The 22,724-nt window shown below is 45.6% G+C and overlaps 1 protein-coding gene across 1 annotated transcript in view; it reads left to right on the forward strand.

Moving 5' to 3' along the window:
• The window catches only part of SCGN (secretagogin, EF-hand calcium binding protein), a 54,849-nt gene extending 34,853 nt beyond the window's left edge, over window positions 1-19,996 (forward strand). The window contains exons 8-11 of the mRNA XM_008262479.4: window positions 559-604; window positions 853-912; window positions 3,465-3,533; window positions 19,623-19,996. Of these exons, the coding sequence (XP_008260701.1) occupies window positions 559-604; window positions 853-912; window positions 3,465-3,533; window positions 19,623-19,751 (304 nt within the window). The 3' untranslated portion in view covers window positions 19,752-19,996. The remainder of the gene's footprint in view (window positions 1-558; window positions 605-852; window positions 913-3,464; window positions 3,534-19,622) is intronic.
• Window positions 19,997-22,724: the final 2,728 nt, after the last annotated feature.

The raw sequence follows: 22,724 nt of genomic DNA on the forward strand, positions 1-22,724 counted from the left end.
CTTTCTAAAATGAGATTTTATTGAGATGTAACTTATGTATAATAGCATTTACCCTTCTGAACCTTGCAGTCAGTTGTAGTACAGTCACAAGGTTGTTCCGTCAACACCACTCTCTGATTCCAGAACATCTCAACATGCCAGAAAGATGCCCCATCCTGTTAGTAGTCATTCCCCTCTCCCCTCTTGCAAGCCCCTAATCTTCCTATTTCTACAGATTTGCCTATCCTGGATATTCCATACAAATAGAATCAGACAACATGTGCCTTTAGTGTCTGGCTATTTCACTTTGCATGATGTTTTCAACATTCATTAACATTGTAGAATGATCCACATTTCCTTTTAATGGTTGAATAATATTCCACCATACAATTATATGTCACATTTGGTTCATTCATCAATTAATGTACATCTGGGTTATTTATACTTCCTAGATATTATGAATGATGCTGCTATGAACATATCTATACATAGTTTTGTGTGTACATATGTTTTTGATTCTTTTATAACATCCCTGAGATTGACAGATCACTATGTGGATTCTCCCCTCCCCCCATTTAGGATTCTGGCTCTTCAGGAAAACTTCCTTCTGCAATTTAAAATGGATGTAAGTAGCAACGCATCTCTATGGGGATTTATGTCTTTCCTTTTCCTCTATGGATTTGAAAAGAAGACAAGAAAGGAAGGCATCAATTTTTCTTACCTTCTAACTTATCTGGAGACTGACAGGCTCAGAGTGGAGTCAGAGGATCTTACGGGCCATTGGTTCAAAGTTTAGAAAAGTTGCCCAAGACGCTGGATGAATGGTACAACTGAAGTTTCATATTCCTGGGCTGACGTGTTTTCTCCACACAGGCTTGTTCTACTGAAGAAAGGAGGAGAGACTTTGAGAAAATCTTTGCGCACTATGATGTCGTAAGTGTGCCTCTTTATACTGTGCTGCCCCCCTGGAGGCAGGGCGCTGGCTCAGCCCCGTGCGGCGGTCCTCATGACCTCTTGTGATGCCTAGCAATCCCACACCTGTGTGGGCAGGTCCAGGTACCCTCAGCTTTGTTAGGTAACTTCTGACAGTAAGTAAAAATGGTCTAAAGGCAAATTTATAGTTGGAAGGAGAATAAAATCATATTTTTTCCTTCTTGGATCTGTATGAGGCAAAGTTCCTCCCACTTGTAGGACTAAAAGTCCATTTGTCAAAAAGCAAATACACACAAGAACCCCTACATCCAACCCAAAGAAACAGAGGCAAAGTCATACCTATTTAGCATAAAAACCGTTTCTCTCATGGGATCAATTATTTACATTAAAGGAGAAAGTAATGTTTCTAAAGCACAAAGTGTTATAAATAAATAAATTGAGTTGCTTGAGGACATGGTAGGACAATATAAGGAGGAAGAAAAATACACAGGAAATTGGGATGCCGTAAGAGCTCGCTCCCTAGATGTAGCCAGATTAGAGTGTTGCTTGGGAGAGGCAGCACTGTGTTGTGTTTAAACATGTGCCTCCATGACCAGATACTGAATTGCGAAACCTGGCTTATTGGCTGTGTGGCCCAGGAAGTTCCATCATCCCCCTGCTCTGTTTTCCTGATCCATAAAATGTGGGTAAGGATGATAATAACCCCTCCTTTATGGGGCTGTTATGAGACAGAGTGTGTGGCATTTAGCAAGTACCATATAAGCATGTAGTAAATGTGCCAGTGGCATTTAAAATTTTTTTTTTCTGTGCCAGTCATTGTGCTTGGCTTTTTTTTTTTTTTTTTTACTTATTTGACAGGCAGAGTTAGTGAGAGAGAGAGAGACACAGAGAGAAAGGTCTTCCTTCCGTTGGTTCATGCCCCAAATGGCCGCTACGGCCAGCACTGCACCGATCTGAAGCCAGGAGCCAGGTGCTTCCTCCTGGTCTCCCATGCGGGTGCAGGTGCCCAAGCACTTGGGCCATCCTCCACTGCACTCCTGGGCCACAGCAGAGAGCTGGCCTGGAAGAGGAGCAGCGGGGACTAGAACACGGTGCCCATATGGGATGCTGGCGCTGCAGGCAGAGGATTAGCCAAGTGAGCCACGGCGCCAGCCCACCAGTGGCATTTTTTTTTTTTTGACAGGCAGAGTGGACAGTGAGAGAGAGAGACAGAGAGAAAGGTCTTCCTTTGCCGTTGGTTCACCCTCCAATGGCCGCTGCGGCCGGCGCGCTGCGGCCAGCGCACTGCGCTGATCCGATGGAAGGAGCCACGTACTTCTCCTGGTCTCCCATGGGGTGCAGGGCCCAAGCACTTGGGCCATCCTCCACTGCACTCCCTGGCCACAGCAGAGAGCTGGCCTGGAAGAGGGGCAACCGGGACAGAATCCGGCGCCCCGACCGGGACTAGAACCCGGTGTGCCGGCGCCGCAAGGCGGAGGATTAGCCTAGTGAGCCGCGGTGCCAGCCCCACCAGTGGCATTTTTAAAATGACATATTGAAGATTCAAGATTAAGGAAAAATGAAGAAAATGGATGAGTTGTCATACCAGAAACTGTAGAGAGAGAAGCAAAATATCTTTTGTTTTTAGAAAAAGATTGTTTATCTTAAAGGCATAGTGAGAGAGAGAGAGAGAGAGAGAGATCTTTTATGAGTTGTTTCACTCCTCAAATGGCCACAACATCCAGGTGGGACTAGGCAGAAGCTAGGATCCAGGAACTCCACCTGGGTTCCCTACATGAGTGGCAGGGGCCCGAGCACCTGAGCCATCAGCTGTTATCTTCCTAGGTGCACCAGTGCCAGCCCCTGTGAGAATTAAAATATAGATTTTTCAATTCAACTATATTGGGGCCGGCATAGTAACGTAATGGGTTAGCCCACTGCGTTCAATACTGGCATCCCATATGGGCACCTGTTTGAGTGCTGGCTGTTCCACTTCCGATCCAGTAGAAGATGGCCCAAGTCCCTGGGCCCTTGAATCCATGTGGGAGGCCTGGATATAGCTCCTGGCTCCTGGTTTTGACCTGGTCCAGTCCCAGCTGTTGCAGCCATTTGGAGAGTGAACAAGTGGATGGAAGATATCTCTCTCTCCCTCTCTCTAACATTGGCTTTCAAATAAATAAATAAATAAAAGCACTAGGTCATCCACTCAATCATAGCACAAAATATAAAAAAATTCAGGCTATCTTTCAGAGGATCAATTTGATGTGTAATTAACACCTAAAACGAAGACTAGTATTTGAGTGGTTAATAAAGTCAGTGTATATCATGTGAATAATATTTGCAAGTGCCAGGGAACTCCATACTACTGGTTCTCATTTAGTTACATTGAATCATTTGCAACAAATTTTGTTAATTCATGTTGAACATTCACATCCTACATGAAGAACATACATTAAAACATGCCAAATCTGTAGTCCTAAGAGCATGCCGACTTGTCTATTTGCCTAATTTGTCATTTAGCTTTTTGACTTAAGAAAACTGCATTTGCTTGATTGGATCTGTGTATCTTTCAGAGCAAGACGGGAGCCCTCGAAGGCCCAGAAGTGGACGGGTTTGTCAAAGACATGATGGAGCTTGTCCAGGTGACTTCACGAGGCTGTGGGGCTGTTCCCATAGTGGCCTGGGGCTGGCATTGGGTGATTCCTTTGTTTGTTTGTGGGAATCGCTGAGGCTTCAGGTCACTACCAGAGAGGAGATCTAGGGGTGGTGGTCTGTTTAATAACCTTTGAGATTCTGTAAAACCTGACAAATCTCCCTTGCTTTCTTATAATTGTCTGAGTTTCAGTGACATAAAGCCACTATAGAAATATCTTTTTAGCCGGCGCTGCGGCTCACTAGGCTAATCCTCCGCCTTGTGGCGCCGGCACACCAGGTTCTAGTCCCGGATTCTGTCCCGGTTGCCCCTCTTCCAGGCCAGCTCTCTGCTGTGGCCAGGGAGTGCAGTGGAGGATGGCCCAAGTGCTTGGGCCCTGCACCCCATGGGAGACCAGGAGAAGCACCTGGCTCCTGGCTTCGGATCAGCGTGGTGTGCCGGCTGCAGCGCACCGGCCGCGGCGGCCATTGGAGGGTGAACCAACGGCAAAAGGAAGACCTTTCTCTCTGTCTCTTTCTCTCACTGTCCACTCTGCCTGTCAAAAAAAAAAAAAAAAATAAAAATAAAATAAAAAAAAGAATTATCTTTTTAGCATCACTTAAAGATCACTTATTTGACCAAAACAGCATGGTGCCATTGTGCATCTTATTGTTTGATTTTTTTGATTACGGAAAATTCTTTTCTCCCCATGGATTGGGTTATTAGAATAACTAAAAATTTCAATTTAATTTTACATAATAAATTTCATATTTGGGATTCCAATTATTTTATTTTACTTTTTTTCTTTAATCCCTAGCTTAAGATATGGCTGTGGTTGTGGATGATGAAATTTAGATTACACACACGTTTGTAGCACGTGGCTGTTTTAAGTAAGGTTGACAGTGTTTCAGGACCGTGGCCTTTGTCGCTCCCCCTCTTCGTGGAGGAACGACACAGGACCCTGCGCTGTTCTTTTGTCTGCTCGGCCCTCCCCGGGTTTGCTGCTGGTTCTTCCTGGGTTGGCTACCGACCCTTCCACCTCCGTGGAAGGGCGGTTCCCCCTGCCACATTCCCCACTTCCGCGGGGGAGCGGCACACCGCCGGCCGGCTCTCTCGGGGGCTGCACAGGTGTTCCTTCAGATAGATGTTACTGGTGCATGTTGTCTCTCTCCTCCTTTATAGTCCTCTTCCACCAATCCCAACTCTGCTACCCACACGCCGAGTACGCTGCTCTCCGCCAATCAGGAGCAGGTCCTACAGTTTATTGGTTGAACTAGAGGCAGCTGTGTAGAAGCTGTTTCTCCCTTCTCAGCGCCATATTGTGTGAGAGCAGATGCATAGAATAAGTCTTAATTCCAGTAGCTTAGTCTAGTCCGAGCTGCTCCCAGTTGCTCCCCACAGCCTTCTTTGCGATCCTCCCGAACTGTATTGGCTGCCTTCATGATCCTGCAAAACAAATACTTTCCAACTCCTTTTTTTCCACTGGGCCATGCAAGAACTGAATTCTATCCTCAGCGAGCTTTAAAAAGTTTTATTTATTGTCATTTGAAAAGCAGAAAGGGGAGTGGGGAGAGAATCAATCAATGTCTTCCATTGGCTGGTTCACTCTCCAAATGCCCATGACAGCCAGGCGTGGGTCAGACTGAAGCCAGGTGCCTGGAACTCAGTCTGGGTTTCCCACCTGGTGGCAGTGACCCAGCTGTTTGAGTAGCTGGCTGCTGGCTGCCTCACCTTTCAGCGTCGGCTTTGACAGGAAGCTGGAATTGGGAGCCAAGCTAGTGCCTGAGCCCAGGTGCTACAGTAATGGATGCATGTCTTCCAAGCTGTGGCTTCACTGCTGTGCCAAACACTTTCCCCTCAAGGGAGTTTCTGTGGTTTGTTCAGGATGGTGATTATATCTCGATAGGCCCAGGCAGTAACAAATTAAGAGTAGCAATGATTGTTTTTGGAGTTGCGGATCTCTTTGAAAATCTGCTTAAAACAGAAAAATGTTCAGAGGAAAATGTTCAGATACCAGTTTTTGGAGACAGGAAGTTCACCCTCTGTGCATGCATGGGCAGGATGCTTGCTGAGGTTCATAGGCGGGAAGACAGAGATGTCTTTCAGGCCTCACAACTTTTGTTATCTCTGCCCCTTCCCAGCTGGCCCCGGGCCGCTCTTTGCCCTCTTCACTTGCTGCTTCCAATGGACATTCCACAGGCACTTGCACAGCCAGAATAATCGAAGGGTGTGGGTGTAGCACTGCCTTTTACATTGATCGTTAAAGACAAATCCCACTGTGTTTGTTATCCGTTCAATGCTGTGTAATAGGAACTGAGCGATTACTGATGGAGATCAAAGTCGCCTGGCAGAAAAGATTTGCCGAAGTGGAGTTCGTTTGCTTCTGAGAGAGTAGATGGGATGGTGCGCTTGTGTTTGAGAGTTGCCTGCTCTGGGCAGGGGAGCTGGGGCCAGTGACTGCCTGTGCGTGACGTGGGGGCTTCAGATCCTAACAGAGCCGCAGGCAGAGGCTTGGGCTCCTGCTCCTCCCCACAGTCTGCACTCAAACCAAGAGTGAGTGTGGACGCCAAGCCAGGATGAGCATTCATCGGTAGCCAAATGCATCTTCCTTCTTTTGCTTTTCCTTTAGTTTAATTTTATCTCTGACTTTTGGGAAATAAATCTGTCCTGTGCTTAAGGTATCATTGTTGCTAAAGAACTTTTTTGGCATCTTGCATCGTTACCACAGGCCTGGGCTGGGGCTCTGCTGGAACCAGAATTCACCAGATGCACAGAATTTGGACCACTAGTTCTTGGTGGTGGCCATGGTGGCAGTGCCTGATCCTCCTGTTATGTCCCTTCATCCTCCCCTCCCCTCCCCTCCCCTCCCCTCCCCTCCCCTCCCCTCCCCTCCTTTCTCTTCCTTTTTCTATCAAAAGAACATTTTGGCAACTTTTTCAGAAGAGAGAGTATTGAATGTCATACAGCATCTTGGAGACTGAGAAATCTAAGCTTTACCTGTAGACCAGGTGTGTATCTGTGGGCAGGTTACACAGCCTCATTGACACCTGAGGCCTCATCTGTGAAATGGGCACCATAGTATTCACTTCCCCAAACTGTGTGATGTTGAGGAATAACAGGAATCTCTGGGTAACCTACCATATTTATGACCTCTCTCTGGGATACGGCATGACGTGAAAAAGGCAGTCTACATTATTTTATTAGGACAAAGCTGATCTTCCAAGTACATTTCTGAGCTTGAAAATAGCATTTAGTAGGGAATTCCACAAAACGAGTCAGCAGCTCAGTGTGCACCTGTACCTAAGTTCTAGTGAGCAGGCCTGTCTGAAATACTGGTGTAAGGAAAGCTAGTGCCCGAAACAGCTTCTAAAAGACAGGTGTGCTGTGGCAGGCAGTGACTGATTAATGAACTAATGTTTTAGAACTCATAGCTTAAATTATTTTGCTTCCTTTTCTGATCATAAAATTGTTCCTGCATATTGCAGAAAAAGATTGACAGTGAAGGCAGGTGAAGGTGAAGAAGCTGATGAGAACTCAAACAGAATCCAGGTGCTGGGCTCGCTGGCGTGGGTTCCAGTGCTGGTTTTACCTCTCCCTGGCTTTACCTCTCCCTGGCAGCGAAAACTTGGACAAGTCAGTTAGCATCCTCACCCTTCAGTTTTCTCACCTGGAAGATAGGAATACTCATATTTCGCCCTACATCAAGCTGCCAGGAAGCTTATAGGAGACAGCCTCCAACAGGCAATTCATATTGTGCTGCCCCACTAGTTACTCCCTGTAACAATCAGTTATAATTAAGACCTCAGCGACTGTTAGCTGTTGTTAGATCTGTATCACAGACTGACTGTGGGAACCAATGCAGCTTTTAGTGACCATGACCTTTCCTATCTCAGGTGATTATTCTAAGAGGAAGCCTGGATGTTGTATTTGGTATAATTCTGCTGGACTCTCTCTCATAAATCATCCTTTTGAACCTGGGTAATTGGAATAATTTTCAGTGATTCTGCCTTTCAGTTGTCAATGAGTCAGGCAATGATTTCAGATGGTCAGAAGAAGAGAGAAAATTCAGACCAGCAACATAGCAGACAAGACATTTTTCCAGAGAAATCTTAACGACCATCAGAAAAATTCTAGACCATCCAAAAGATGAGTTGGAAAAAGGGGGTCAGTCTCGCTTTGTGAGGGACTGATTGTGTCCCCAGCCCTCTATTTTTGTGGGGGCTGGTGGAACAGCAGAGACACCTCTCAGCGTAAGCACAGCCTGTGTGGGACAGCGTGCTCCTGAGGACAGAGGCAGGCTAAGGTCAGGAATGTGGGAACAGCTTGTAGGGGTTCCCCAGCTGATTTATGGAACCGAAAGATCTGCCCAGACTGCAGGAGCGGGTGCGCTCTGAAGCCAGATAGTTAAGGGTGTGCACCCTCCTCCTAGTCGTCATTGGATCTTTGTTAGTCTGTGAGGTTTCATAAAATGTGAAGTGTATTCTCAAAGGATGAGAATTTAGATTGGCTGAGTTTGACACTTCTTGACTTTATGAGTATCAGCAGAGTCCCCCCTCGTGGCTTGTTGCTATCTGTTTTCATTCAATTAGAGAGGGCCACAGGACAAATAAGCCCATATCTGGAATTTGTTTGAAAAGCAGTTCTCAGAGCTTGCCTTGGGTTTAGCAGGGAGCTGGCCCAGTTTCTCAGGTTGCGGTAGTAATTCTGAAGTAAGCTTCCTCTGTAGTCTTTTAATTCTTGGACAGCAATGTATAGTGACTGCTGTGTTTACTTTGCATTAAGAAAATTACTGGGTTACCGGAAGACCCCTTTCCCTGACCTCTGGAAATGTCACCCAGGCCTGCACTTGGTCAGCCTGACAGAAGGAACAGACACAGTTTCATGTTTAAAATTTATTTTTCATTTTATTTGAGAGAGAGAGAGAGAAAGAGAGAGGGAGAGAGATCTTCCACTTGTTGGTTTCCTCCCCAGATACCTGTAACAGCCAGGGCTGGGCCAGGCTGAAGCCAGGAGCCTGGAACTCCTTCTGTGTCTCCCATGTGGGTGGCAGGGACCTGAGTGCTTGAGCCATTATATGCTGCCTCCCAAGGTGTGCATTAGCAGGAAGGGGAGGAGCTGGGATTTGAACCAGGCACTCAGATATGGGATGCGGGCCTCATAGGCAGCACCAAATGCCTGCCCTGGTTTCCTTTAATTTAAAACCACTTTGTTGAGATGTGAAAGACATTGCATGCAATTTGATATGTTTGGAGATAAGTATACACCCACAAGAATTTGTAAGAGTCTGTGATTCACTCAACACAGCAAAAAATCAACAGAAAAATTTAGAACTTAAACCAGAAAGTGGAAAAGACAGACATTCAGGATCTCCTAAGGAGAGGGAGAAATGTGAACGGGGGGGCCGGCGCTGTGGCTTAGGGGATTAAGCCGCTGCCTGCAGCACTGACATCCCATATGGGCACTGTGTCAGGTCCCTGCCGCAATGCATCTGGCATCTGGGAAAGCAGCAGAAGATGGCTCAAGTATCTGGGCCCCTGCACCCACATGAGAGATCCAGAAGAACTCCTGGCTCCTGGCTTCAGTGTGGCCCAGCCCCTGCCATTGCGGCCATTTGGGGAGTGAACCAGTGGATGGAAGACCTCTCTCTCCCTCTTTCCCCTCTGCCCATTGACCCCCCTTCTCGTAACTCTGCCTTTCAAACAAATAAATCTTTTAAAATTTTTTAAAAAGAAACATGAACAGTAATGTTGGAAGCCAATTAAATGGACAGCTAGAGATGATCTGGATGCATGGCTGAGGGGATGTGAGTTCCACTGCAGGCTTCCATATGGTTTTTTATTTTCCATCATAAACCCCTGTGTGGTTACCCTTGCTGTTGACAGGAAGGTAGTTGGTGAGAGGGGGCAATATCTGACCTAAATGATAACACATGATCCTCTAAAGAGCTAGCCCTTAGCACAAAAGTTTCTTTTCAAATTGTAGAAACTATACATCATAGCAAAATCTGAAAAAAGAGAAAAGATACTTCAGAAACATGATCTCTACTTGTTAACACTAATGACTGCCTTCTCTCCTAAGTGTTTTGTAAATATTTGAAATTATATTTGAAAGCATTTCCCAGTAATATTCAATGACTATAGAATATTTCACCTGCTGTTAGATCATAATTCATCTAAACACTCCCCTGTTGCCATTCATTTAGATTGTTTTCCATGTGTATGATTCAAAATTGCACTGTAATGAATATTGTTGTGCATGGATCTTTCTCTGTATTCAGCCTTGTCCCAGGAATAAAATTTCTCAGTGAAGAGGTTTTCATGCTTTAAAATTCCTGGCAGCCATTGCTGAATTTTGGCAGGGACCCAAGTACTTGAGCCGTCACCTGGTGCCTCCCAGGCAATAGTGGGAAACTGGAATTGGAGGTGGAGCCGAGACTTGGATCCAGACACTCTGATACGGGATGCAGGCACCCCCAAGAGATTTTTTTTTTCTTTAAAATTTATTTACTTGAAAGGCAGAGTGACAGAGAGGGAGAAACAGAAAGAGCAATCTTCCAACTGCTGGCTCACTCCCCAGATAGCCACAACAGCCAGAGCTGAGCCAGGCTGAAGCCCGGAGCCTGGTGCTTGATCCAGGTCCCCACTTAGGAAGCAGGACCCTAAGCACTGGGGCCATCATCTGCTGCCTTCCAGCTGATGCAGTAGCAGAATGCTGGATTGGAAGCAGAGTAGCAGGGACTTGGATTGGCATGGATATACGAGATGCAGGCACCCCCAGTGGTAGCTTACCCTGTCCCTCTTCACACGCATGATGCTCCCAGGCCCCTCTCTTCCTCTAGGAATTTTAAGAAGATAATCTTATTATGCCCAGAAATTTAGCCTTCCCAGCCCCACCCTGTAGAATCTTTGCCTTCCCACATATGGTCTGATGCTTATCTTTTTACACTCAGGAAAGGTGAAAACACCCTTTTTTCTTGAATAATTTTTTTTTAGATTTATTTATTTGAAAGGTAGAGTTACATAGAGGCAGAGGCAGAGAGAGAGAGAGAGAGAGAGAAAGGTCATCCATCTGCTGTTTCACTTCCCAAATGGCTGCAATGGCCAGAGCTGAGCTGATCCAAAGCCAGGAGCCAAGAGCATCCTCCAGATCTCCCATGTGGGGGCAGGGGCCCAAGGACTTGGGCCATCCTACACTGCTTTCCCAGGCCATAGCAGAGAGCTGGATAGGAAATGGAGCAGCTGGGACTCGAACCTGCGCTCATTGGATGCCAGCAGAGCAGGCAGTGGCTTTACCAGCTATGTCATAGCACTGGCCCGTCTTGAATAATTTTTTTAAAATTTAAAAATTTTAATTTTAATTCGTTTTTAACAGATTCACTGTGCTTTGTACGTGCATTGTAAAAACATAATAATATTCCCTCCCTCCCTCCATCCCTCCCTCCCTCCTCCCCCCTCTCTCCTTCCTTCTCCCTTCCAAGAGATGACTTAACTGCTGTACCAAATGCCCTCCCAGCTTATTTTCAAGTTACATAGTGATGGCAGGTGCTAGCTAGAAGGTGCATGGGGCAGGACTGGCTCTGGATGTGGGATTTATTATCATCATTTTTTTCAGACAAGCAGAGTCTTGTTGGCAGGGTTCCAGCAGTAATGTCAGTCTGCCACTTGAGGGGTTCCAGGCATCAGAGTGGCCAGTAAACAGCAAAGTGGAGGCAGAGAACTCATTGTCATTTTGCACATAGGATGGAGGTTCAGGTGGATTAAATGCTGTGGGTGCTGGAGAGCTCTCCTAAGTAGATTACAGTGAACTGTGTTTGCCACCATGGGAGTGATCCTTCAGTCCCATGGGGATCAGAAGGTGGTGGAGGGCCTTGGAGTCATGACGATGGCCCCGAGAGATTTGGGGAATCGTGGTTAATGGGAGGCTTGGACATTCGTTTTTATTATTTTAGACAAGTTGGAATGTACAAGAAAGGGAAGCAGGTGATAAAAGCATGAGTGACACATTGAGGATTGAGTCACTCACTGATTCCATAGAAATAACTGACATCAACTATAGAAAAACACTGAGTGGAGTGGGCCAGCCCCGGAGGTATCCCTGGTCCCGAGTTTCAAGGGGGGCGAGAAGAGTATTCTTCAGTGAATTATCTCATTTCCATTCTCACACCTTCTCATGAGATGGATAATAAAAAGTTCATTTTTACACAAAGGTTATGGTATGATGCAGGGATAAAGATATGAGCTCTGGGCCCACTTGCCTGAGTCTGCATTGTGTCCTATCAGCTTCGTGACAGTGGGCAGGTCCTCACCCTCCTGGTGCTTTAGTTTGTCCTTCTGTAAATTAAAGGTGAAAGTGGATACAACCTTGTGGGTTGTTCTGAGTGTTAAATACGGGCAGAGCTCTTAGACTGGCACCCTCCTGCACTTCAGTTGGTCACTGGATAGGAAAATCATTCCTAACACTGAGGCCCAGAGTGGACATTTGGCCTAGCAGTTGAGATGCTGGGGAGGACACTCAAGTCCGGGACTAGAGAGCCTGGCTTCAAAGATCCCCAGTTCTGCTGTTGACGTCAGCTTCTTGCTGGTGTAGACCCTGGAAGCAGTGGTGACAGCTCAATGGAGATATGTGGATTGAGTTCTCAGCTCCTGACTTCTGGTGGGGAAAAAGAAAAGGTTGAGGCCCTAAGGGTTCTAGGTGGTTTGTCTTCTGTGATCCTTGCCTGGTTGACATTTTGTGAGCAACTTGGCATTCAGGTTCTGCATTCGGGTCTCGTGACTTTAGGGAGTTACCTAGCCTTGAAAACATACACAAAAGACCCAAAGCAACTTCACATACAGCTGTGTTCACACTACCCTGTGCATGTTCACACCCCAAAATATTTCCCATCCACTTAAAGGAAGCAATTACTCTATCAGAAAGCAAAGCCTATTATTCTTCAATTAGAAGAAAATACTTAGAATAATTTGAATGAAGTTACTACATTGGCAAATTAATTCATGCTATCATGTAAATGACCACCACTTGGGTCTTCGAAGGGTGAGGATTTGCCAGAAAGGATGTTGGGGCAGGGACAAGATGCAGCACCAGGTTTTTAAAGATACTGAAAACTGAACATCTCCACGTTACAAATGTACAACAAATGAGCTCCTAAATGGGACCTCCAAGCCACATGTTGCAGCCAAGAAGCTATTGTATGTGATGGCCTCGCAGCCTTGTCATTCGGGGCACCCTACAAGGAGGAGGGAAGTTGACCGCATCCGTCTTTTAATCTCAGACTTCTCCACTTCTTGAAGTCTGTGAGCCCTGCCCACTCCACACCGAGGTTCACGCTTCCTGCCCTGCCCTCTGGCTCTCTGCTTCTGCTCCCCTCTTCCTTTCCCCTTCAACACCTGCTATCAGGGATGGGTTTGGCGTCACTCACTTACGCGTGGGAGAGTACAGATTCGCCTGTCTTCATGTGACTCCGTAGTTAAGGAATGAAAGGTTTTGTTCCCCCTGACTTCGTTGTTGTTGCTGTTGGAAGTGAGGCAGCCTCAGGGGTGGGCTTGGAGGAGGAGAAAGCTGCTCGCCGCCCCTAGAGTCAAGCCCTGCTCACTCAAGCAGCTCCCCCGGGAACCAGCGGGCTGGAAACCTGAGCAGCTGGGCGTTCCTTCCTCAGTGGGTACTGACTCCTTACCAGCCTCTTCCCGCTGAGAACAGTGTGAAATGGGAGTCACAGGACGAGGAATCAGAACGCTGCCACGACCTCCTAGCTCGGCAGGCTGCCTAAGCTCTCTCCGAACCTCAGCTTCTGAACCGGTGAAGAGGTGTAATTATGGCCTCTCAGGGTTAGTGTGAGGAGTAAACCACATGGCCAATGGGGAATCAGTTCGTTTAAGCATTGCTCGCTTTGGGAGACCTTTCCTAGCCAAGGCATCACCATTGCTTCTTAGCCCCTGCAGTATCACGTGGAAAAAGCCCATTTCACACCCCAGCACTGTAATGTTTCAGTAGATTTTTATTCAGTACAATCGTTTTTATCCCTAGAAATCTTTTATTTAAGAAATAGCAAACCTCATACACTTCATAATTATAACTTTAGGAACATGGTGCTTCTTCCCACCATACCTGCCCTCCCACCCACTCTCCCACCCCTCTTCCTCCTCCCTCTCCTTTTCACATTCTTATTTTTTACCAAGATCTATTTTCAACTAACTTTATACACATACGATTAACTCTATGTTAAGTAAAGAGTTCAAAAAATAGTATAAAAAATTTGTTCCTCAACAGTGTAAATAAGGGCTGTTCAAAATCATTGCTTCTCAAAGTAAAAATTTCACCTCTATAGATTACCTTTTAGGTGCTCTGTTAGTCAGGGAGAACATGTGGTATTTGTCATTTTGAGACTGACTTATTTCACTGAGTATTATGTTTTCCAGTTTTATCTATTTTATTCAAATGACTAGATTTCTTTTTAACAGCTGTATAATATTCCATGGTGTACATATCCCATAATTTCTTTATCCAGTCTTCAGTTGATAGGCATTTGGGTTGATTACATAACTTAGCTATTATGAATTGAGTGCAGTAAACATGGGGGTACAAATAACTCTTTCATTTGCTGATTTTAATTCCTTTGGGTAAATTCCTGGGAGCAGGGTGGCAGGGTCATATGGTAGGTCTGTATTCAGATTTCTGACATATCTCTATACTGTCTTCTATAGTGGCTTTGCCAGTTTACATTCCCGCCAACAGTGGATTAGGGTACCTTTTTCCCCACATCCTCGCTAGCATTTGTTGTTTGTTAATTTCTGTATGAAAGCCATTATAACTGGGGTGAGGTGAAACCTCATTGTGGTTTTGATTTGTATTTCCCTGACAGCTAGTGATCCTGAGCATTTTTTCATGTGTCTGTTGGCCATTTGGATTTCCTCTTTTGAAAAATGTCTGTTTAAGCCTTTTGCCCATCTCTTATCTGGGTTGTTTGTTTTATTGTTGTGAAGTTTCTTGATCTCCTTATATATTCTGGTTATTCATCCTTTATGAGTTGCATGGTTCACAAATAATTTCTCCCATTCTGTGGTGGGCTCTTCACTTTGTCGAGTGTTTCTTTTGCAGTACAGAAGCTTCTCAATTTGATGTAATCCCATCTGTCAATTTTGGATATGATTGCCTGTGCCTCTGGGGTTTTTTCCAAGAACTCTTTGGCTATGTCAATGTCTTGCAGGGTTTCCCATATATTCTCTAATAATTTGATGGTATCAGGTTGTAGGTTTGGATCTTTAATCCATTTTGAGTGGATTTTGGGGTAGGGTATAAGGTAGGGGTCATACTTCTGCATGTGGAAAACCATTTGTTGAAGAGACTGTTCTTGCTCTAGGGATTGATTTTAGCTCCTTTGTCAAAAATAAGTTGTTGTAGATGTGTGGGTTGATTTCTGGCATTTCTATTCTGTTGCATTAGCCTATCCATCTGTTTTTGTACCAGTACCAGGCTGTTGTGATTGTAACTGCCCTGTGGTATGTCTTGAAATCTGGTATTGTGATGCCTCTGGCTTTGTTTTTGGTATATAAGATTCCTTTAGATATTCAGGGTCTCCTGTGTTTCCATGTGAATTTTAGCATAATTTTTTCTATATCTGAGAAGAATGTCCTTGATATTTTGTTGGTATAGCATTGAATCTTTAAATTGCTTTTGGTAATAAGGACATTTTTATGATATTGATTCTTCAAACCCATGAATGTAGAAGATTTTTCCTTTTTTGGGTGTCTTCTATTTCTTTAATGTTTTGTAATTCTCATTGTAGAGATCTTTGATATCCTTTGTTAAATTTATTCTGAGGTATTTAATTTTTTTGGTAGCTATTGTGAATGGGATTAATCTTGGAAGCTCTTTCTCAGCTATGACATTGTGTGTTTGACTTTTGTGTGTTCATTTTATATCCTGCCCCTTTACTAAACTCTTCTATGAGTTCCAATTGTCTCTTAGTGGAGTCCTTTGGATCCCCAATATATAGAATCATGTCATCTGCAAATAGGAATACTTTGATTTCCTGCTTCCCAATGTGATCCCTTTGATTCCTTTTTCTTGCCTAATGGCTCTGGCTAAAACTTCCAGGACTATATTAAATAGCAGTGGTGACAGTGGGCATCTTTGTCTGGTTCCAGATCTTAGTGGGAATACTTCCAACTTTTCCCCCATTCAGTAGGATGCGGGCCATGGGTTTGTCATAAATTGTCTTGAGTGTGTTGAGGAATGTCCTTCTATAGCCAGTTTGATTAAACTTTTTATCATGAAAAGGTGTTGTATTTTATCAAATGTTTTCTCAGCATCTACTGAGATAATCATATGGTTTCTGGTCTTCAGTTTGCTAATGTGATGTATCACATTGATTGATTTGAGAATGTTGAAACATCCCTGCATATCAGGGAAAAAAATGTAGCTTGGTCTGGGTGAGTGATCTTTCTGATGTATTGTTGGATTTGATTTGCTAGTATTTTGTTGAAGATTTTCGTATCTATATTCTTCAGGGAAAATGGCCTGTAGTTCTCTTTCTCTGTTGTATCTTTTCAGGTTTAGGAATTAAAGTGATGCTGGCTTCATACAAGTAATTTGGGAGAATTCCCCTCAGTTGTTTTGCATAACTTGAGAAGAAGTGGAGTTAGTTCTTTAAATGTCTGATAGAATTCAGCAATGAAGCCATCTTGTCCTGGGCATTTTGCTGTCAGGGTGTGTGTGTGTGTGTTTGTGTGGTCTTTATTGCTGATTCAATTTTCATCTTGGTAATGGGTCTATTTAGGTTTTCTATGTCTTCATGCCTAAATTTGGGTAGGTTGTATGTGTCCAGGAATCTATCCATTTCTTCTAGGTTTCCCAGTTTGTTGGCATACAGCTCCTTGTAGTAATTTCTGATGATTCTTTTATTTCTGTGGTATCTGTTGTTACATTTCCTTTTCAATTCTAATTTTATAAATTTGGATTTTCTCTTTCCTTTTTTTGGTTAATTGGGCCAATGGTGTGTCGATTTTGTTTATTTTTTCAAAAAACCAGCTCTTCGTTTCGCCGATCTTTTGTATTTTTTTGTTCCAATTTTGTTGATTGTTTTCTCTAATTTCAATTATTTCTTTTCTCCTACTAGTTTTGGGTTTGGTTTCCTGTTGTTTTTCTTGGTCCTTGAGATGCATTCATGGCTCATTTATTTGGTGCCTTTCCAATTTCTTCATGTAGGCACCAATTGCTATAAACTTTCCTCTTAATACAACTTTTGCTGTATCCCATAAGTTTTGATATGTTGTATTGTCATCTGTATTTGTTTCCAGAAATTTTTTGATTTCTCTTTTGATTTCTTCAATGACCCACTATTCATTCAGGAGCATGTTGTTCAGTCCCCATGTCTTTTTATCTGTTCTAGAAATTCCTGAATTGTTGATTTCCAGCTTCATTCCATTGTGGTCACAGAAAATGCATGATATAATTTAATTCTTTTGAATTTGCTGAGACTTGTTTTATGGCCTAAGTATGTGGTCAATCCTAGAGAAAATTCCATGCACTGGTGAGAAGAATGTGTGTTCTGTGACTGTAGGATGGAAAGTTCTGTAGATCTGTTTGGTGCATTCGGTCTATGGTGTAGATTAACTCGGTTATTTCCTTGCTGATTTTCTGTCTGGTTGATCTGTCCATTGCTGGAAGTGGGGTATTGAAGTCCCCATTACAATTGTATTTGAGTCTGTGTCTCTCTTTAGATCCATTAACATTTTTTAAATAGTCAAGTGCCCTGTAATTAGGTCCATATATGTTTGTAATAGTCACATCTTCCTGTTGAATCAGTCCCTTAATCATTGCATACTGACCTCCTTTGTATCTTTTAACAGTTTTTGTGTTAAAGTCTATTTTGTCTGATATTAGGATGGCTACACCAGCTCTTTTTTGGTTTCTATTAGCGTGGAATAATTTTTTACATCCTTTCAGTTTCAGTCTGTGTGCATCTTTGTGGTGAGATATGTTTCTTGTAGGCAACAAGTAAATGGGTTTTGTTTTTTAATCCATTCAACCAGTCTCTATCCTTTAACTAGAGTTGAGGCCTTTTACATTCAACATGACTATTGATAAGTAACAACTTTGCCCTGCCATTTTTCTATATATACTCCTATCTTTTACTTTGGATTTCCTTTGTACTTTTACTGGGAGATTTTCTTCCTTTACCTTTTTTTGTAGTGATGATCATGTTTGTTTTTCTGTGTGTAGCACATCCTTAAGCATCTTTTGTAATGCTGGATTGGTGGTGACAAATTCTTTCAATTTCTATTTGTTATGGAAGGTCTTTATTTCACCTTCATTCATAAATGAGAGCTTTGCATGGTATAGTTTTTTTCCTCTTAAGATTTAGAATATATCTCACCATTCTCTCCTAGCCTGTAGGTTACTTCTAAATAATCCTACAATCAATGTTTTGAATTCCGTTTCTGGCATTTCTTCAGTCTCTTCATCTTCACATTTTGGTATTGAAGTGTTGTGTTCTTTTGGAGCATCATGTTGTCTTCCTTATTCTTGCTTCTTGAATTGCTGCATTTATTACTAGGCATTTGTGGAGATACTTGTTGGTTTCTTTTTTGTTTTGTTTTTTTCTGTGATGACTTTTATCGTGGACTGTGCCTCTGTGGCTTAGTCCGCTTTTTTAGTGAATGTCCAGAGGCATGTGGTAGGTGTGGCCATGGAGCTCTGTTCAGTGCTCCAGGGTGAAGGGAGTGTTGCCTAAGGTGACACCCAGGTTGGGCATGGCAAATCAATCAATCAATCTCTCTCTCTCTTTCTCTCCCCGCCCCGTTTCTCTCTCTCTCTCCCCCTCCCTCCCCCCACTCCCTGTTTCTCTCTCTCTCTCTCTCTTTCTCTAATCAGAGAAGAAGGTTGTTCTGCTCTGTTGGCGTAGTCTCATGCTCACCTCTTCTCCTCCAAGCAGACCAATGCCTGGCTGCTGGCCCCAGTGGATATAGTATTCATCTATGCCACCACAAGAACCACACAAAGTATCTGTGCAGTTCCGGGTGTGAGCACAGTTCCCACAGCAATGACTTTCACCAAGGAATCAGGGAGCCCCGAGTGTGTGGAGCTGCCCATAGTGACTGTCCACAGTCCCAGCCACACCCTACATGCTCCCATGCAGCCCCAGTATTCACAGCCCTGGCACACAAGCCTCCCACAGTCATGAACACCCAGCCCCCTGTCAGCTCTCCAAGGCAGACTCAGGCATCTCCACTTGGCTGGTTGCTGGGCATACGGATGTGAGCTGGTGCGGGTGTTATGCATGTCCAAAATGGCGCCCACTGATTCTTGCCTTGTTACAGGATGCTGGTGCAGAGTGGGCAGAGAGAGAGAAATGAGCCCCCTTTCTCCCCCTAGGTTGGCAGGTACACTGTCCCCCACAGGCTCCAAGCCAGACTCATGCTAGGCTCTTCCCACAGCTTTATCACCAGTGGCTTGGCCTGCTGCAGTCTGGTCTCACCTCATTCTCCAGAGTTGGTGCTGATACTCTGGGCTGCTGGGGTCCTGAGTTGCATGCGTAGGTCCATAGTGTCCCTCTAATTTGTGTGTAGTTTCCTCTACTGTTTTCTCTCTAACTCTTTCTGAGACTGCAGTCTCTCTACTTTTAAACTATCTTCCCTGGACTAGAACAGTAAGCTCCCTCCTTGTTCCACCATCTTGGATCTTTCTTATCAGTGCAATTTCTTTTACAGCTAGAGGCAAAACGCTTCCCAGAGGGAAATACTAAAATGTGTCTCCTCTCATCAGAGCAGCAAGCAGAATTTGTGATCATGATCCTCTGCTTGGAGGCAAAATACCTTTCATATTCAGGCAGATTTTCTATCAGAAATGCAGGGGTATGACATGACAACATGGGAAGGGAAGGCTTTTCGCCCAAAGGGACATGCTGAGAAGTGAGGCTGGGGTACGAAACTGAGCCCTTGGCCACATTTACGGGGTGAGGAGCCAGGCTCACCTCCTGCTCTCCTGTAGCCTGGCCTCTGCCAAGTGCCCTCAAGAGGCCATCCTGCCCCAAGCCTGCGGAGCATGGGAGGGTACTCCTGGGTGGGGCTGGCAGTGACAATTCTGCTTTTGTCATCCTCAGCCCAGCATCAGCGGGGTGGACCTGGATAAGTTCCGCGAGATTCTCTTGCGTCATTGCGATGTGAACAAGGATGGAAAAATCCAGAAATCCGAGTTGGCTTTGTGTCTCGGGCTGAAAATCAACCCCTAATCCCCAGACGGCTTTGCCTTCTGCTCCGGTTGTGTTTCTGTTTCAGTTGCATCTGCACTTACTGCTGGGGGCACAGTAGTCACATTTCCTCATAGCTGGTGTGGTTTTCTTTGGGCAAGGGTTGGTTCCCAGGGGTTTCCTCCCAGTGACTGGTGTAGTCCTGGCTCTCTGAAAGCCCTCTCCCTCACCCCCACTCAGCCTTGGTGCTGTCCCTCCCCTCACCCCCGCTCCCACCCCCACCCAAAGACTCAGCCATTGTGTTCACTCTGCCTTGCTTCTCCTTCCTGGCCACCAGGGCGGTGGGGACAGCCCAGTCTACCCATCTGTGCATCTCCTGGTGGACCTTTTGCTGTGTCTGAATAGTGTGGGGCACCTGTGTCAGTCCTGTACCTTCTGCAAATAGAACTGTAATGTGCAAATAAAAGCTGCTGTTGAAAACAAAGCTGTCCTGGGAGTTGTTCTCCGAGTTGTGACCTGTGCTGTGCTCTCCCTGCAAGGCTGACTCACAGACCAATCAGCCACCTGGGGGCAGGGGGCGGAGAAGGAGAATGAAGGCCACTGGCGCCCACAGCCCTGGTGCTCTGGGTTCCCGGCTGCCTTCCCCAGGGACAGTTCCTTGGAGTCCCAGCACGGAAGTAGGAGTTGCTCATAATCACTTTTTACTTGATGGGAAGACGGGAGCGCTCATCCTGGACTGGGCTGTGTGCTTTGCTGCTGCGTGAGCTCAGAGGGAAGAGAACTGGAGAAAGTGTTTCTCAGGTAACTCCAGCATCTCTTCCTACTCCACCCCCACCTCTTCCAGCCTAGTTGTCTGGAGAGCCTGGGCCGCCAACACCTTTTCCCTGCCTCCAGGAGCTCCTGCCCCACCCTGCAGGCCTGCTCTGTGCACTGGAAGGAACACTGGCCCCAGAGAGGGGTGCTTCCTCCCCGGGGCACAGGCAGCAAGACTGGTGTGGGGTCAGTGCCACTCTCCCTTAATGTCCTGGCGAGGCAGCACAGCAGTGGGACTCACCAAAACCAAGCCCCTGGGGACCAGGCGGGCCCATGTCCCTCTTCCAACCTAATTCTACCTCTAGCTCCAAACAAATCTGTCAAGGAACACCTGGAAATTTAACAGCAAAAGCCCCTGTTAGAGGCTTCCCCAACCCGCATACATGCCCAGAATAGTCCAGTGTGACTGATATGTGAACAACACCGCCGCTCTGAGCATGTTGCATGCTGGAAAAAAAAAAAAAAAACCCACAGTGCCTGTGCATGACAGCAAGCAGGGCGCAAACCAGAGTGCCACGTGCCTAGGAGAAACCACCTTGCCTTCCCAAGCCCGTGAAAGCACCTGTTCAGCTCCCATGGAGGAGCCAGTCTATGGAACCCTGGCCACCATGCTGTCTACCTGGTGCTCCAGCATAAGCTCCCAATAAACCACGTCTGGTTTGAACGTCGCTCTCTTGTCAATTTCTGTTCGCACTGGGCTGAAGAACCTTGGGTCAGTGACGCTGGCCCTTCATTTTCCAAAACATCTTTCCTGATAGCAGATGGTGCAGGAATTTCAGTCTTCGTGAATTGTTGCAGATAACCCAGGAGAATGGCCATGTTCAACAGCATATTCAGAACTGCTCCCAATGCCAGATTTCCATCCTCCACGGCGGTTCCCTCATCGGCCCAGCCTTGTCCTCACCTGCTTCTCCTCCCTTTGGGTCACCCTTACCTCCTGGTAGGTATCAGATATGGGTCGGAAGAGGACTAGAAGCTGACTTGCTAAGATAGGAAAGATGTTCACTGTAGAAAGGACAGCAGCGTTAATAAAGTAAGGTTGTAGCCCACCCCAACAGCAGGCGGGGAGGCCTGAGGAAGGCTTTAGCCTCCCAGGGTTGTAGGCAGTTGTCCTTTTATGTCCCTTACCTGGGAAAGGGCCATGTGTTCTCACAGAGACCCACACCCGCTACCAGGGAGTGGGCCTGGATGACCAAACAGCCCCCTTGACATATGCTTGTGCCCAATTTTTACCAGGTGCAGAGTTAACCATCAGTGTCCCAGTGGCTTAGCAAGTCATAGCATCTCCCACACACAGATAATTAATATTCAGAACCAGGATTTAAGTGCCTTCTATGTGATAGGTACTTTTAGGTGCTTTCTATACTGTAGGGGAGTCAATCCTCCAGACCCCTAGGAGGTAGGTGCTACTGCGACACTCATTTCATCCGCTGAGGCGGATGGAACATGGCCGTTAGGGCGCTGCACAGAGGTGGGGAGCCGCCTGGGCTCCTGACCCCATTAATGGCAGTCCACTTTCATGTACTTCTCAGGAAGGCTTGGCCCCCTTCCCTCCAGCTCTGTTCTCCCAGTAGCCTCCAGGGCAGCCAAGCAGGATACGTCTCCAAGGCAGTTCTTCAGGCGACAGCTATGCATCACAGGAGCTGCCAGAGCAGGGAGCAGCAGGGGCCGATGAGCAGGCCAGGGTCTCTTCTACACCAGGGTGGTGTGTAATTCAGTGTCACTCATTCCATTCACAACCCGTGCAGCCATCACCACTCTGCGTCTAACACCTGTCATTCTCCTTTCCCGCGCCCCTGCGAAGCTCCATCTGTTTTCCGTCTCTATGAACTTGCCTGTTCTAGATAGTGCATGTAAGTTGAACCATACAAGGTTCCCCTTTCTGTGCCTTGCTTCCTTCCCTTAACGTGCTGTTTTCATGGTTCATCTGTGGTGTAGCCAATAGCAGGACTTCATTCCTGTTTATGGCTGAACTAAATTCCATTGTGGATAGCCCACACCCCGTTTATCCATGCATCTGTTGATGGACATTTGATTTAGCTCCACCCTTTGATTATGAAGAATAATACTGCAGTGAACACTGGCATGTGGGTATCTGAATCTCTGTTCTCATTTCTTTTGTTTATTTACCTAGGAGTGAAACTGCTGGTTCATATACTGTGGGGAAATTAGTTACACGAAGCAATTCAAAGATGGTGCCCA

This window comes from Oryctolagus cuniculus, chromosome 5 (genome assembly GCF_964237555.1).
Source record: "Oryctolagus cuniculus chromosome 5, mOryCun1.1, whole genome shotgun sequence".
Classification (NCBI taxonomy): domain Eukaryota; kingdom Metazoa; phylum Chordata; class Mammalia; order Lagomorpha; family Leporidae; genus Oryctolagus; species Oryctolagus cuniculus.